The 15,184-nt window shown below is 41.7% G+C and overlaps 1 protein-coding gene across 1 annotated transcript in view; it reads left to right on the top strand.

Moving 5' to 3' along the window:
- Positions 1-14,295: 14,295 nt before the first annotated feature.
- Positions 14,296-15,184, top strand: part of LOC124796208 — a 32,328-nt gene continuing 31,439 nt past the window's right edge. Inside the window, exon 1 of the mRNA XM_047260299.1 lies at positions 14,296-14,469. Coding sequence (XP_047116255.1) covers positions 14,296-14,469 — 174 coding nt within the window. The remainder of the gene's footprint in view (positions 14,470-15,184) is intronic.

The raw sequence follows: 15,184 nt of genomic DNA, 5'->3' as shown, positions 1-15,184 counted from the left end.
TGGCTCTGAGCACTATGGGACTTAATATCTGTGGTCATCAGTCCCCTAGAACTTGGAACTACTTAAACCTAACTAACCTAAGGACATCACAAACATCCATGCCCGAGGCAGGATTCGAACCTGCGACCTTAGCAGTCGCGCGGTTCCTGACTCAGCGCCTAGAACCTCTAGACCGCCGCGGCCGGCAGTAAAGGAAAAGGACAGTGTTCTGCTCATGGGTGAATTTAATGCCACGATTGGAAATCGAACAGAAGGGTATGAAAAGGTTATGAGTAAATTTGGAGAGGATATGGAGGCCAACAGGAACGGGAAACAACTCTTGGATTTCTGTGCCAGTATGGGCTTAGTAATCACAAACTCATTTTTTAAACATAAGAACATTCACCGGTATACTTGGGAAGGCAGGGGAACCAGATCTGTCATTGACTATACAATAACAGATCAGTAATTCAGGAAGGCTGTGAGGGGGACACGTGTATTCAGGGGATTCTTTGATGACACTGATCACTATTCAATCTGCAGTGGAATTGGTATTGTGAGGCCGAAAGTACAGCAGGTCAGGTCCTTATGTGGGAGGATAAAAGTGAAGAAACTTCAGGATAAGGAAATCAGGCACAAGTATATAAGTGATCTCAGAAAGGTACCAGTTAGTTGAATGTAGGCAATTACAGTCATTGGAAAAGTAATGGACAAGGTACAGGGATACAGTACTAGAAGTGGCTAAAGAATGTCTTGGAACAGTAGTGTGTAAAGGTAGGATGAAGCAAACAGCTTGGTGGAATGACACAGTCAAGGCAGCCTGTAAAAGGAAAAGGAAGGCGTATCAAAAATGGCTACATACTAGAACTCAAGTAGACAGAGAAAGTTATATTGAAGAAAGAAACAAAGCCAAACAGATAATTGCAGCATCCAAGAAGATATCTTGGGAAGACTTTGGAAACAGGTTGGAGACTTTGGGTCAAGCTGCTGGAAAACCATTCTAGAGTGTAATTAGCAGTCTTTGAAAGGGAGGTAAGAAGGAAATGACAAGTATTATGGACAGATCAGGAAAACTGCTGGTGAATCCTGTTGATGCCTTGGGCGGATGGAGGGAATATTTTGAAGAGTTGCTCAATGTAGGTGAAAATATGATGAATAATGTTTCAGATTTCGATGACGATGAGTTAGGAATGATGATGGAAATAGGATCACATTTGAGGAAGTGGAGAAAATGGTCAATAGATTGCAGGACAACTAAGCGGCTGGGGTGGATGAAATTAAGTCGGAACTCATCAAATACAGTGGAATGTCAGGTCTTAAATGGCTACACAAGATAACTGAAATGGCCTGGGAGTCGGGACAGGTTCCATCAGACTGGACGAAAGCAGTAATCACACCAATCTTTAAACATGGAGACAGAAAAGATTGTAACAACTACAGAGGTATCTCTTTAATCAGCTTTGTGGGTAAAATCTTCTCAGGTATTGTTGAAAGTGCGAGTATTAGTTGAGGACAAATTGGATGAAGATCAGTGTGGGTTTAGGCCTCTTAGAGGTTGTCAGGACCAGATCTTTCGCTTACGGCAAATAATGGAGAAGTGTTAAGAGTGGAACAGGGAATTGTATTTATGCTTTATAGATCTAGAAAAGGCATATGACCGGGTTCCTAGAAGGAAGTTATTGTCTGTTCTACGAGATTAACTGCTGCCTGACTATCTATGTGAAGACCTTTATGGAGTAGTAGGCAAACTTTTGCAAGCAATTAGAGTTGACGGTAAATTGAGTTCAGGGTTCAGAGTAGTTTCAGGGGTAAGACAAGGCTGCAACCTGTCTCCACTGTTGTTCGTATTATTTATGGATCATAAGTTGAAAACAATAGACTGGCTGGGTGAGACTGCTTATTTTGTGTTCGCATATCTTAGTCTCGCGTATGCGGATGACTTAGTTTGCAAACTTTCAATCGAATCTGCCATCATAACTAATATTTCAGAGCTAGATCAGAAATGTAAGGACTATGGTATGAAGATTAACATCTCAAAAACGAAAGTAATGACAGTGGGAAAGAGGTTTAAACGGATTGAGTGCCAAATAGGAGGAACAGAGTTAGAACAGGTGGACAGTTTAAAGTACTTAGGATGCATATTCTCACAGGATGGCAACATAGTGAAAGAACTAGAAGCGAGGTGTAGCAAAGCTAATGCAGTGAGCGCTCAGCTACGATCTACTCTATTCTGCAAGAAGGAAGTCAGTACCAAGACTAATTTATCTGTGCACCGTTCAGTCTTTCGACCAACTTTATTCTATAGGAGCGAAAGCTGGGTGGATTCAGGTTACCTTATCAATAAGGTTGAGGTTACGGATATGAAAGTAGCTAGGATGATTGCAGGTACTAGTAGATGGGAACATGGCAGGAGGGTGTCCACAATGAGGAAATCAAAGAAAAACTGGGAATGAACTCATTAGATGTAGCAGTCAGGGCGAACAGGCTTAGATGGTGGGGTCATGTTACACGCATGGGAGAAGCAAGGTTACCCAAGAGACTCACGGGTTCAGCAGTAGAGGGTAGGAGTAGTCGGGGTGGACCAAGTAGAAGATAGCTGGATTGGGTTAAGAATGATTTTGAACTAATAGGCTTAACATCAGAAGAGGCATCAATGTTAGCACCGAATAGGGGATCATGGAGGTATTTTATAAGTGGGACTATGCTCCAGACTGAACGCTGACAGGCATAATCAGTCTTAGATGATGATGATGATGATGATGATGATGATTTTTTACTAACCCTGACTGCTTCAGCGTAAACTTTGTATGTGAATTCTCTAGGAACGGCATTATTTACATTGAAGGTATCGCCACCTGTATTCTGTTGTTATTTTCGCCAGTTACGCAATTAACTGAATCACCATGCTCTACAAGAGCAGTTATATCTAAAAAATTAAAATAAAAAGAAAACAAGAATGGCCATGAGACTTAGTGCTTTGTACGGCACCCTTGTTAAGGACGTGACGGTAGCAAGAAGAAAGCTTCAGACCATGAGTCATGGTTACCGTATGACAGATACACTCTGATGCAGTAGCTAGATGCAAGTGGTTACGAATGTCGCCGAAAGGAGTCAGCTTCTTATGGACTACGAAATTAGCAAGTAGTTTAAACATATTTTGGAAACAAAACTTTAATAATAATTATTGACAGTCGTAATAAGCATAATAACTAATTTGTTTTATAATCTGAATGATTGCGTGAGTCGGAAGTAAGATATTAAATGATAAGTACACGTTAGCGTGAGAACTGAGATTGTGCAGGAAAGGTGAATTATACTGACAAGGGAATTTTGTAATGTACAACTAGCTAGACTATGGGGTTGAGAAAACAAACACATCTATAATTCTGTTACTGTACCCTCCGTTGTTGTTGTTGTCGTCTTCAGTCCTGAGACTGGTTTGATGCAGCTCTCCATGCTACTTTACCCTGTGCAAGCTTCATCATCTCCCAGTTTTTACTGCAACCTACATCCTTCTGAATCTGCTTAGTGTATTCTTCTCTTGGTCTCCCTCTACGATTTTTACCCTCCACGCTGCCCTCCAATGCTAAATTTGTGATCCCTTGATGCCTCAGAACATGTCCTACCAACCGGTCCCTTCTTCTTGTCAAGTTGTGCCACAAACTCCTCTTCCCCCCAATTCTATTCAATACCTCCTCATTAGTTATGGGATCTACCCATCTAATCTTCAGCATTCTTCTGTAGCACCACATTTCGAAAGCTTCTATTCTCTTCTTGTCCAAACTGGTTCTCGTCCATGTTTCACTTCCATACATGGCTACACTCCATACGAATACTTTCAGAAACGACTTCCTGACACTTAAATCTATACTCGATGTTAACAAATTTCTCTTGTTCAGAAACGCTTTCCTTGCCATTGCCAGTCTACATTTTATGTCCCCTCTACTTCGACCATCTTCAGTATTTTTGCTCGCCAAATAGCAAAACTCTTTACTACTTTAAGTGTCTCATTTCCGAATCTAATTCCCTCAGCATCACCCGACTTAATTTGACTACATTCCATTATCCTCGTTTTGCTTTTGTTGATGTTCATCTTATATCCTCCCTTAAAGACACTGCTGTCTCTGACAATTACAATGTCATCGGCGAACCTCAAAGGACTTGGAAGAGCAGTTGAACGGAATGGACAAAGTTTTTAGTTCTTTTCCATGGATTTTAATTCCTTTTCCGAACTTTTCTTTCGTTTCCTTCACTGCTTGCTCAATATACAGATCAATAACATCGGGGAGAGGCTACAACCATGTCTCACTCCCTTCCCAACCACTGCTTCCCTTTCGTGCCCCTCGACTCTTATAACTGCCATCTGGTTTCTGTACGAATTGCAAATAGCCATTCGCTCCCTGTATTTTACCCCTGCCACCTTCAGAATTTCAAAGAGAGTATTCCAGTCAACATTGTCGAAAGCTTTCTCCAAGTCGACAAATGCTAGAAACGTAGGTTTGCCTTTTCTTAGTCTAGCTTCTATGATAAGTCGTAGGGTCTGGATTCCGTGGAAATATGGGAACACGTGAGGCAATACAAACTGATCTTCCCCGAGGTCGGCTTCTACCAGTTTTTCCATTCGTCTGTAAAGAATTCGCGTTAGTATTTTGCAGCCGTGAGTTAGTAAACTGATAGTTCGGTAATTTCCACATCTGTCAACGCGTGCTTTCTTTGGAATTGGAATTATTGTATTCTTCTTGAAGTCTGAGGGTATTTAGCCTGTCTCATACATTTTGCACACCAGATGGTAGAGTTTTGTTAGGACTGGCTCTCCCAAGGCCGTCAGTAGGTCTAATGGAATGTTGTCTACTCCTGGGGCCTTGTTTCGACTCAGATCTTTCAGTGCTCTGTCAAACTCTTCACGCAGTATCGTGTCTCCCATTTCATCTTCATCTACATTCTCTTCCCTTTCTATAACATTGACCTCAAGTACATCGCTCTTGTATAGTCCCTTTATATACTCCTTCCACCTTTCTGCTTTCCCTTCTTTGCTTAGAACTGGGTTTCCATCTGAGCTCTTGATACTGATACAAGGGGTTCTCTTTTCTCCAAAGGACTCTTTAATTTTCCTTTATGCAGTACCTATCTAACCCCTAGTGAGATAAGCCTTTATATCCTTACATTTGTCCTGTAGCCAAGCCTCCTTAGCCATTTTGCACTTCCTGTCGATCTCATTTTTGAGACGTTTGTATTCCTTTTGGCCTGTTTCACTTACTGCATTTTTATATTTTCTCCTTTCATCAATTAAATTCAACATTTCTTCTGTTACCCAAGGGTTTCTACTAGCCCTCGTCTATTTACCTATTTGATCCTCTGCTGCCTTCACTATTTCATCCCTCAAAGCTGCCCATTCTTCTTCTACTGTATTTCCTTCCCCATTCCTGTCAATTGTTCCCTTATGCTCCCCCTGAAACCCTGTACTACCTCTGGTTTAGTCAGTTTATCCAGGTCCCATCTCCTTAAATTCTCACCTTTTCGTAGTTACTTCAGTTTTAATCTACAGTTCATAACCAATAGATTGTGGTCAGAGTCCACATCTGCCCCTGGAAAAGTCCTACAATTTAAAACCTGGTTCCCAAAACTGTGTCGCACCATTATATAAACTATCTGAAGCCTGTCAGTATCTCCAGGGACTATACAGTTATTGAACCGGAAAATTGATGGTTAGATGGGAATTTGTCAATTTCGTTTTTATCTGTTCGGTTAGGCGAGCAAAGTACCCATGCACCACAGAGCGTTACAGTTTCTAATGAGTTAAATCATGGATGTTTAATCAGATGAGTGCTATAACTGATTTGATTTCAGTATAACTAAAATCCTAGGGAAAAAAAATGTATTACTGCTGATACTCTATAGCGCTTTATAATGAGAGCAAGGAGTATCGGAAAGATATCCTTAAAAATAAAATTAACCTACTCTCATTATGAAAGTTTTATTACACGTCCACTTGCCAATAGTAGTAAGAAATGGTACAAGAATCCTTCTTGGAAGGGTGTGAATTTGAAGCGGATGGTTCACTTCACTATTGCAATTTGACAGTACTAGATAATTGAAAATGACATTTTCTTTATGAGAAAGTATATCAGCAATTAGTGTAAGGTGACTTTTATACCATGTTTCTAATACCTGCTACTTCGTTAACATAGAGAATAGATTCTGTAAGCCAGAGCTTCACGGAAATCTTGCTTGAGAGGTAAAGGTAATGACTCTACCTCAATGCTGCCTGTACCTGCGATGAAAAATCACTATCGTAGCACTTACGTTTCAGGAGATGGTTCCAATGCCTGTTGTTTGAAAATTAATGAACTCTAACATACTGGACTATGCGCTGGGCTATACTGAGAAGGTGGCAAAGAAATGCAAGAGGTGCGATGAGTTGAAGAGACCACTAAGATAATTCACACTGTAACAAAGGTGCTGGTGAAATCTCAAAAGTTAACAAGCAAGATAAATTCATTGCCTCACCAGTTTTTTTCCTTGTTTACGCGGAACCAGTTTCGGTAATGTGAGTGGAGCAATGTAATGCTGAGGAGAAAACTGTGTTGTTCCCTAGAACAATGTACCGAAACCTGGAAGTTGCCTGTCACATTTGCACTTTTCATTCCTGAATTTAGAGGATTTGCCGAAAAGTAATGAGTCTACACTTTTTATGTGAAATCTCTGAACTGAATTCCGTATATTTAATTTGAGGATTATGCATTTCAGATGTGTTTAAAACGCCTTTCACTGACAGTTTCATGAGCAGCAGGGTTTTTTGAAAATATGTAAATAACGCAATGTTGTAGTAATAACTTTTAATTTTGAAGAGACTAGGAGGACTACTTTTCACCATAAAACGTACGGTGTTGTACATAAATTGTTGTTTATAAAATACTTCCCTCTGGGTGAAGCTGACGTGTGTGGGTGTACTAATTGTATTGAAATGTATATATTTGTATTTTTCGTCTCATGAACTGTAAATTTTCAGTATCTGGCAGCTCAATGTCAACGTCTCACGACATTTCAGTCAACGCCCTGCAAGGTGTTCATTGCATGTTCAGTAGTGAAGTATAAAAATAAAAGTAACAGTTCGTCTACATCTCCAGCTACAGCCACAAGTCACTGTATGGCGCACGGTGGAGGGTACCTTGTACTACTAGTCGTAATTTCCTTCCTTTTTCCACTCTTAAATGGTACGAGGAAGAAACGACTGTCTATATGCATCCGTGGGGCCACTAGTTTCTCTTATGTTGCCATTGTGACCGTAATCGTAATGTATGTGGCGGCAGTAGAATCGTTCTGCAGTCAGCTGCAAATTCCCGTTCTTTAAAACTTCTCAGTGGTGCTTCGTGACAAATGGGAATCCTTTGAGGGAAGACTACTTTCTTTGACTTCCCAAAGCAACTCCGTAACACCTGCATGATGATCACAGCTATCGAAAACAAGCGCCACACGTCAGAGCTGCTTCTTTTCTTCCATTAATCGAAGCTGTTGGGGATCGCACGCAGTTGAGCAGTATTGACGTATTCCTTGAAAAATTAGTTAAATTTTCCTAAAATTCTCCCAGTAACTCGGAGTCATCCATTCGCCTTCGCTACCACGGCCCTTACGTGCTCGTTTCATTTCGAATAGATTGGTGACGTCACCACTACATAGTTTATCGACGTGCACACCACTCATGCTGTATTCGAACGTTACAAGATTGTTTTTCCTTCTCATCCGCATTAACTAACATTTTTCAACATTTAGAACATGCTGCTTCGTTGTGTCCAATTCACTTTGTATCCTCCTATAGTCGCCTAACGATGGCACCTTCATGTACACCACAGCATCACAAGCAAACAGCCGCAGATTTCTGCCCACCCTGTCCACCAGACCATTTACATACATAAAGAACGATAACGCTCCTGTCAGACTTCTAGGACACACTCCTGACGACACACTCCCTCTGATGAATACCTGCCGTTGAGGACAACTCACTGTATTCTATTACTAAAGATGTCCTTGAGCCTCTCACGTATGTGAGATTATAATCCGTATGCTCGGACTATATAATTCTGCAGTGGACACAGTACTAAATGGCTTCCGAAAATCTAGGAATATGGATTATTTGTGTTTCCCTTCACCCATGCTTTGCAGGAAATCGTGTGAGAAACCAGTAAGCCGTGTTCTGCACGATCGTTGCTTCCTAAATCGGTGCTGGTTCGCGAGAAGTAGCTTTTCTGACTCAAAGAAATTTATTATATTCAAACTGCGAATATCCTCAAGAATTCTACAGGAAACTGATATTAAGTGTATTGACCAGTAATTTTGCGGCTCATTTCATTTACTCACATTATACACATGAGCCATTCGAGCTTTGATCCCAGATAAGGGAGGGTTTCGCAATAAATTCAAGCTAAGCAAATGTCAAATGCCGAACAGTCCTTGCTATAAAAATAAATTGTTTCTACCCGGTCCGGGCGGCTTGTTTTCAACTCTTTCAGGACGTATGTTTCACTATCCCCCACACAGGAGTCTGTGCGACGCTCAAACGATGGTATGTCTATACAATTCTCCTGAATGAATGAAATTTTAATTTTCGTTTAAAAAATCAGTCTGGAAAGAAACCGTCGACTCGCTTTGTGGTTACGTGCTCGTTTCATTTGTTGTATGCTTCGTGGCTCGACCTTTTTCTACATGCACGAATTGCTAATGTTGCCTGTCGATATTTTCGCGCTCTTTTCCTAATCTAGAGGCTCACAATCTCTGCTTCCTGAGCATTTTCTGAATGTTGTTATTAAACCATGGCGGGTCTTACGCGCTTAGCCGCCACATGGTCCTCCAGAGCGCGATTTGCAGCCAGATCAGTCTTGGCCCGTGATGCATCTACGCTTATCGTATTGGAACTAAGTGCAGTTGATTTATAGTCTGTGTGGAATGCTAACAACTGTTGATCCACTCTTTGTAGTTTAAAGAACGGTCCTAGCTTTCTTGATCGACTGAATTTAAGCTTTGTGTTATTTCCAGCTAGTCGGTTCAGCATCAATGACTACGGTTGATTGCCGGCCGTTGGTGGCCGAGCGGTTCTAGGCGCTTCAGTCTGGAACCGCGCGACCACTACGGGCGCAGGTTCGAATCCTGCCTCGGGCATGGATGTGTGTGATGTCCTTAGGTTAGTTAGGTTTAAGTAGTTCTAAGTATAGGGGACTGATGACCTCAGATGTTAAGTCCCATAGTGCTCAGTCATTCGAACCATTTTTTTTTTTTTTTTTTTTTTTTTTTTTTTGTCTACGGTAGATTTTAATGCCATGTGTCTATTCTAGCAGCTTCAGAAACCTCATTTATCTACCTGCGCCTCATGTTCTTGTCCCTTTTATCTTTCCTCATCCGCATCAGACTTTCACAATGAGCAAAAATTTCAGTTCGTCATTGCCGTCTCTCAGTCCTTCCTGGAAACTCCCTCATGACGACAAAAATAACACAGAGTTAGTGTCATTGTCTCTCCTCCCACGACTTGGGTGTAGGGCCTTGCCCAAAAACTTTTCTCTCTGCTGTTCTATTCCTATCGTTAATGGCTTCTGTGGAGCGTAGCTGCAGACGAATTTAGAAAGAGAACGAGAATTAGTTCATCTGCAGAGGAATCTGGTGCGTATACAACTGGACGATAGGTAATTAAATGGTAAAGAAAGAAACTGCCTAACGGTGATAATGTAAATAGATGGAAAGACCAGTGGGTTCTACACAGAGGTATCTTGTTTAATACATGCAGATACGGTTTAGAACGATGCAGAGTGTGTATTTCTTTGGATTAAAGATGTGAACTCATTTGGTATATTTACTGAACTTATGGTCATTTTGGTAGTAAGAAATGTATAGCTCACGTAAGGAGATATTATTATTGTAAAAGCATTAATCGAATGATCAGAAAGAAATTAAGTACATGTAAGCTATGCCAACAAACCAAGTAGGCACTAGGCTGGTACTCATTTTCCATTTATACCTAGGACGTTAGCTGACATTTCTTCAACTAACACGTTTTGGCTGTTACCGAGAGGAATATATGGTATATGTTAAATTATAGTTACAGTAGACTTATGATCTAAGTTCCTTAAATTACATTTTGTCAAAGCTGCCACTGGCCAAGCTGTTGTAAGGATTTTCTATAGGGATTCCATAATTCATAAAAGAACAGGTGTAGCAAGTGGGTGCATTCAGTGCACCAGCCAGAGTTCTTTTATGAATTAATTAAATTAATTATACTGTACTATGTTAATTAAACCAATTCATTATATTAGATTATATTAAAATTTATAAATGTAATATAATATAATGAACTAAATTAATTGTATTACATTATGCAAATTAAATTAATTTGTAAGAAGTGGTTGTGCATTAAAATCACACCTAATGTGCTCCATACCCACTTCCTACTAAATATAAAAATCAATGCCAATTTTGAGCACACTAACTAAAATCCATAGAGAAATGCAAAAATAAGTTATTTGTAAATGTTGGCCATCCTGAGCGAACTAGAAGTAAAAAATAATAATTTGATGTTCAAAATCATTAAATATTCTTTTATATTCAGTCAACAAATTTTCAGCAAAAGCTTTTGATAGGAAACGTATCAGGTTTTTTTTTCTCGTGGTATTCTCTTTATTTCATTTCAGCCCACTGTTTTTTTTAGTCAATATCGCTTTTGGACTGCGACTCACCCAGCTTCTTCTTCTTCCTCTTCTTCTGGCAGCCTCTTGGCAACAATATCTGCAGATGGTTCAGTTGCTGATAACAGATGTCCTCATTTTCTTCTAGATGTGCTCAAGCAAATAACAATAGTATTGGATAGGCAAACAAAACCTACAGCTATTGAGCTGTCCTCACAGGGCAAGGAAATAACGTTTACAAGTTGTATATACAGTTAGTATTTGAGAACAAAGCTGATTGAAGAACAAAAGTGAGACACCTGCTACCGGTTTCCTGGACCAGCTCCAGCTCCAGCTGCTAAGGCCGTCCAGGAAGCTGTGGCTGGACAGCACGGCGCGGCGCGGCCTCCCCGCCGCTCCGGATGGCGATCAGAATTTGAGAGAGACACAGGTCACTCAGGAGGCAGGTGCTAAGCTATATTTCACGCCAGCCAACCTGCTGAACTGATCGACTTTCTTTGATTTTTCAGCCAAATATTAACCAGTTTTAAAAATTCAGAATTCGAGTGTAATCTACATGAAAGTGGATATTCAGAAAATAATAATGAATAAAATTGGGTATCATAGATATGCAGTTCCTCTGTTTAAATATTTTCAGTATGTATTCTGTTTTGAGATTCCCATCTAAGTTTATTTCTATACATGAGTATATAGAGAAGTGTGTCTTTTGATACCTTATCATTAAACGTACCCGTCAAAATCATTGGTGTCTTTTGACTTGTAAGTATTTTGTCCAAGTGTCATGTTGATCACATAAGAAGGATAATGTGTTACGAAATCAGGAGGATTTATATCAGTATCTCCTTTGTAGAGTAACTCGATTAAAATAAAGAGTGTCATAAGCTTTCAAATAATTATCTGCTGGTTCTAAATTCCAAGTTTCTTGTGGAGACACGTCGTTTCTCCCGTTTTTCATATACAGATTATACAGCGTTATATGATCAAAAATTATCAGGAAACTGGAGGAGAGAATCACTTCTCAGAATAACATCAAATTGGAGTAACATACTATTGAAGCAGTGGGGAAATGTGATGGGATAAACATTTAACGAAAATTTGACCAATAGATGGCGCTGTAAGCGTTGGAATCTGCACACCAATAGACGCACAGCACACGGCCCTCCCACAGTTGCAATTCATCTGTCAACGATAGCCGATTCCAGTTATGTTAAGACCCTGACAGCGCCATCTAGTGGGAATATTCGTCTCCATGATGTTTCCCCCTGTGTCAATAATATGTTGTTCAAATCTAGCGTCAATCTGAGCATTGGTTCTCTTTCTACGGCGTTTTGAAACTGAAACAGCATTTTACGTAAGCAAAAAATTATGTAGTGTAACAGAATGTACGTCTATATCAGAAAAATATGCATGCTAACTGCAAAGCGCAAGAATAAAAGCTATAGTCTTACAAATTTCCATGCACCTATAAATGGTGACAATAGAAGAAATTTGCAGGCAGTAAATCAGTTTTGGGTTCTTTTAGATTCTGAAATCACCAACATACCTAAAACCAACGTTGAAATACTTCTCGGCTACTTCAGCGTCCAAGCTGCGAAGGAAAAGATGTTTGTTCATAAGTGTGCTGGATATTCTTAAACAGAAATGGTGAAAGACTGCGAAAATGTGCAGGCGTCAGTTTTAAGTGCAACATTGTACGCACATTATCAAACTACCAAGAAAAGCCAAAACTTAGATATCTTCAAATCCAAAACTAGGAGAATATCAACTGGATCACATAGCCACATCTAAAAGGCGTTTCATGGTAATCATGGACGTTAAAGCAATCAGATGTGGGGAATTTGATTGATGCCATTAGCTCACTATAATTAAAATAAGATTTCTCCCCTTTAAAAACAATAGTACAACCAAGAAAGTAATCAGATAAAGTGCACTACAACCAATATTACAAAATAAAATACAGGAAAATTTAGAGAAGAAACTCAGACAACAAACCAAGGTGACCGGCATGAACTGCAGGTACAGATTGCCGTGGCGCGCACAGCCACACAAACGCAATGGTCGGCTACCGCTGCGCCTGCAACTTAGTGCCAGCGCGTTCCGCCAGCCGGCGCTAGAGGCGTTCCCGCCAAACATTCAATCAGCCGCGAACTACGTACGCGCACGAGCCTTTTTCCGGCGCGGATGGTCACACTATGATACCACCATCCGTCAGTCAGGGATCGCCAATGGCCGCCAATCGTCACTCCGGCATCAGCGTAGAAAGACTGGAGCCGCCGTGTTAAATAGCCGGAAGAAAGGGAAATAGGCATCTTTCGACCAGCCGCGGACTGCCGCCCGGAAGATACTTCGCGCAGCCGGAACGTCCAGATGCCACGTCTTCGCTACGCCGGCCATCGACCCCGGACCCTACGTTCCTTTGTCGGGTTTTCTCTCGACGCTTTCCGTCGGATGCCGCGGAAGTAGAAGGGCGCAAATTCAGTTCAGTTGCTAATATTTCAATTCAATAAGGTGGCTCATTCTTTGGCTTGTTATAAAATTATGGTTGGAGAAGAAGTTTTTCGTTTTCGAAGAACGTTTATCTTTTGTAAAATTAGGCGGTGGCCTTGCTCCACCTAATAAAACTTTTTTGTTCGCACATGGGTGTTAATCTGTGGATATAACAGATTTTTGGCGACGAGGTAAACACTTTGTGCATTTTCAGTATGACGAATACGGAGCCAGTCGTCATGACCCAGGCCGTGCTGACCCTGATGCAGAATCTCTGAGCCACCAATGAGAGGCTTGTACACGAAATGCCGAGGCTGCTACACGGCAGCGGACGGACAACAACTTCCTCATCGGCTTTCCCAATACTGCCTCCTTTTCCAGCTTTCGACCGTCAGGTAGAACCTTGGAGCTGCTATATAGCCCGGTTGGAGCAACACTTTGCAGCATATGGAGTATCAGGTGAAACGCGCTTTTCTATTGGCTTACACATAGGCCCTGCTGTCTATCAACTTATATCGCAACTCCACCCGGATGAGGATCCACCCAATTTGAGATACGGGCGTATAAAAAACAGTTTATCAGAGTACTTCGACGCGCAAATCCATGTAGCAGCAGCTCGTCACAAGTTTAACTGCCATAAGCGGTCAGTACGAAACTTACAGAGAATGGATAGCCCGTTTGCAAGGATTATCACGGGACTGCAAGTTTGCATGCACCAATTCAATCTGTCAAAAGTCCTGCTCGGCCTCTCTCGTACGGGACATGATTCTGGTTCACGCACCAGATGAATATTTAAGGCATGATTTACTTAAACTTTGGTAGGCACGTTTCTAAGCTTGGGTGCCTATCATCCACGCCTTTAAGCAATAGCAGCGCTCGGTTGGGGCCACACAGGAACCGGCATTAGTTTTTTTTCAGCACATCGGTTCCTCCGCAACGAAGTAACAGGGTCACAACGACTAACGTTAGGCGCAGACCACAATTAGAACGGCGCAGACAGCCTCTCCCGTTCTGCAAGTATTGCTTTATCAAGCACAATAGACAAGACTGCAGGTTCCGCAGAGTTCGATGTACAGCATTCGGACGTACGGGTCACAAGGCAGAAGTCTGTCGTTCACCCGATAAGGTGGATGTGGACGTCACGCATGATACTGCTTCTGGCATGGGTTCGGAACCACAGGACGTCGCGACAGTCGACGCACTGATGCCACCCTCGCCTCACAAGATGTTCGTAACGGTCAAAGTCCACGGTCAGGACATCAAGCTGCAAACCGACACAGGGCCGGCAGTAACAATCATCAATGAACCGACGTACGAAAAATTAAGCTCCCCTGCTGTCAGCCCATTTACGACTACGCTCAAGGGCTGCACTAACGATACCATTCTGGTCAATGGCGCTTTCACAACGCAGATCAGCTACGGCCGTCAGACAGTCACAGGCCACATTCTGGTGGTTACCAGCTCAACTGCCACGAACATTCTTGGTCTGGACATCTTTCACGCCCTCTGAATGCAAATTCACGACGCGGAGCCGGCAATTAATGTCGTCCCACACGAAGAACTGACGGCGCACTTTCAGGAAAAGTTTCCTTCTGTTTTTCGACTCCCAACAGCCCGGGTACGAAATTTTCAAGCAAGCATTGCACTTATACCCCAGGCGGTCCCGAAATTCTGCAAAAGCCGCCCAGACCATACGCACTCCGTGAAAAACTAAAACTGGGACTACAGAGACTACAGGATGAAGGAATCATATCACCCATAGCAAGCAGTAGATGGGCATCGCCAATCGTCACAATAGAGAAACCGAATGGGGCGATCAGAATCTGTGCGTAGATGGTGCGTTTGAAGTCACCGCAAACAGTCACCGAATCCTACCCTATTCCAACGCGCGAAGAATTGTCACTCGACTCGTTGGAGGAAAAATCTTGGCGAAAATAGAATTAAGACACATACCTGCAGCTGCCGATCGGCGAAGAGACACAAGAAAAACTAGTAATCAACACACCCTTTGGGTTGTTTCGAAATAATCGCCTCCCATTCGGAATCTCTAG

The sequence above is a fragment of the Schistocerca piceifrons genome, chromosome 4, assembly GCF_021461385.2.
Source record: "Schistocerca piceifrons isolate TAMUIC-IGC-003096 chromosome 4, iqSchPice1.1, whole genome shotgun sequence".
In the NCBI taxonomy this organism is placed as follows: Eukaryota; Metazoa; Arthropoda; class Insecta; order Orthoptera; family Acrididae; genus Schistocerca; species Schistocerca piceifrons.
Note: the sequence above shows the minus strand (reverse complement) of the source record. Positions and strands in the feature narration are given on the sequence as shown.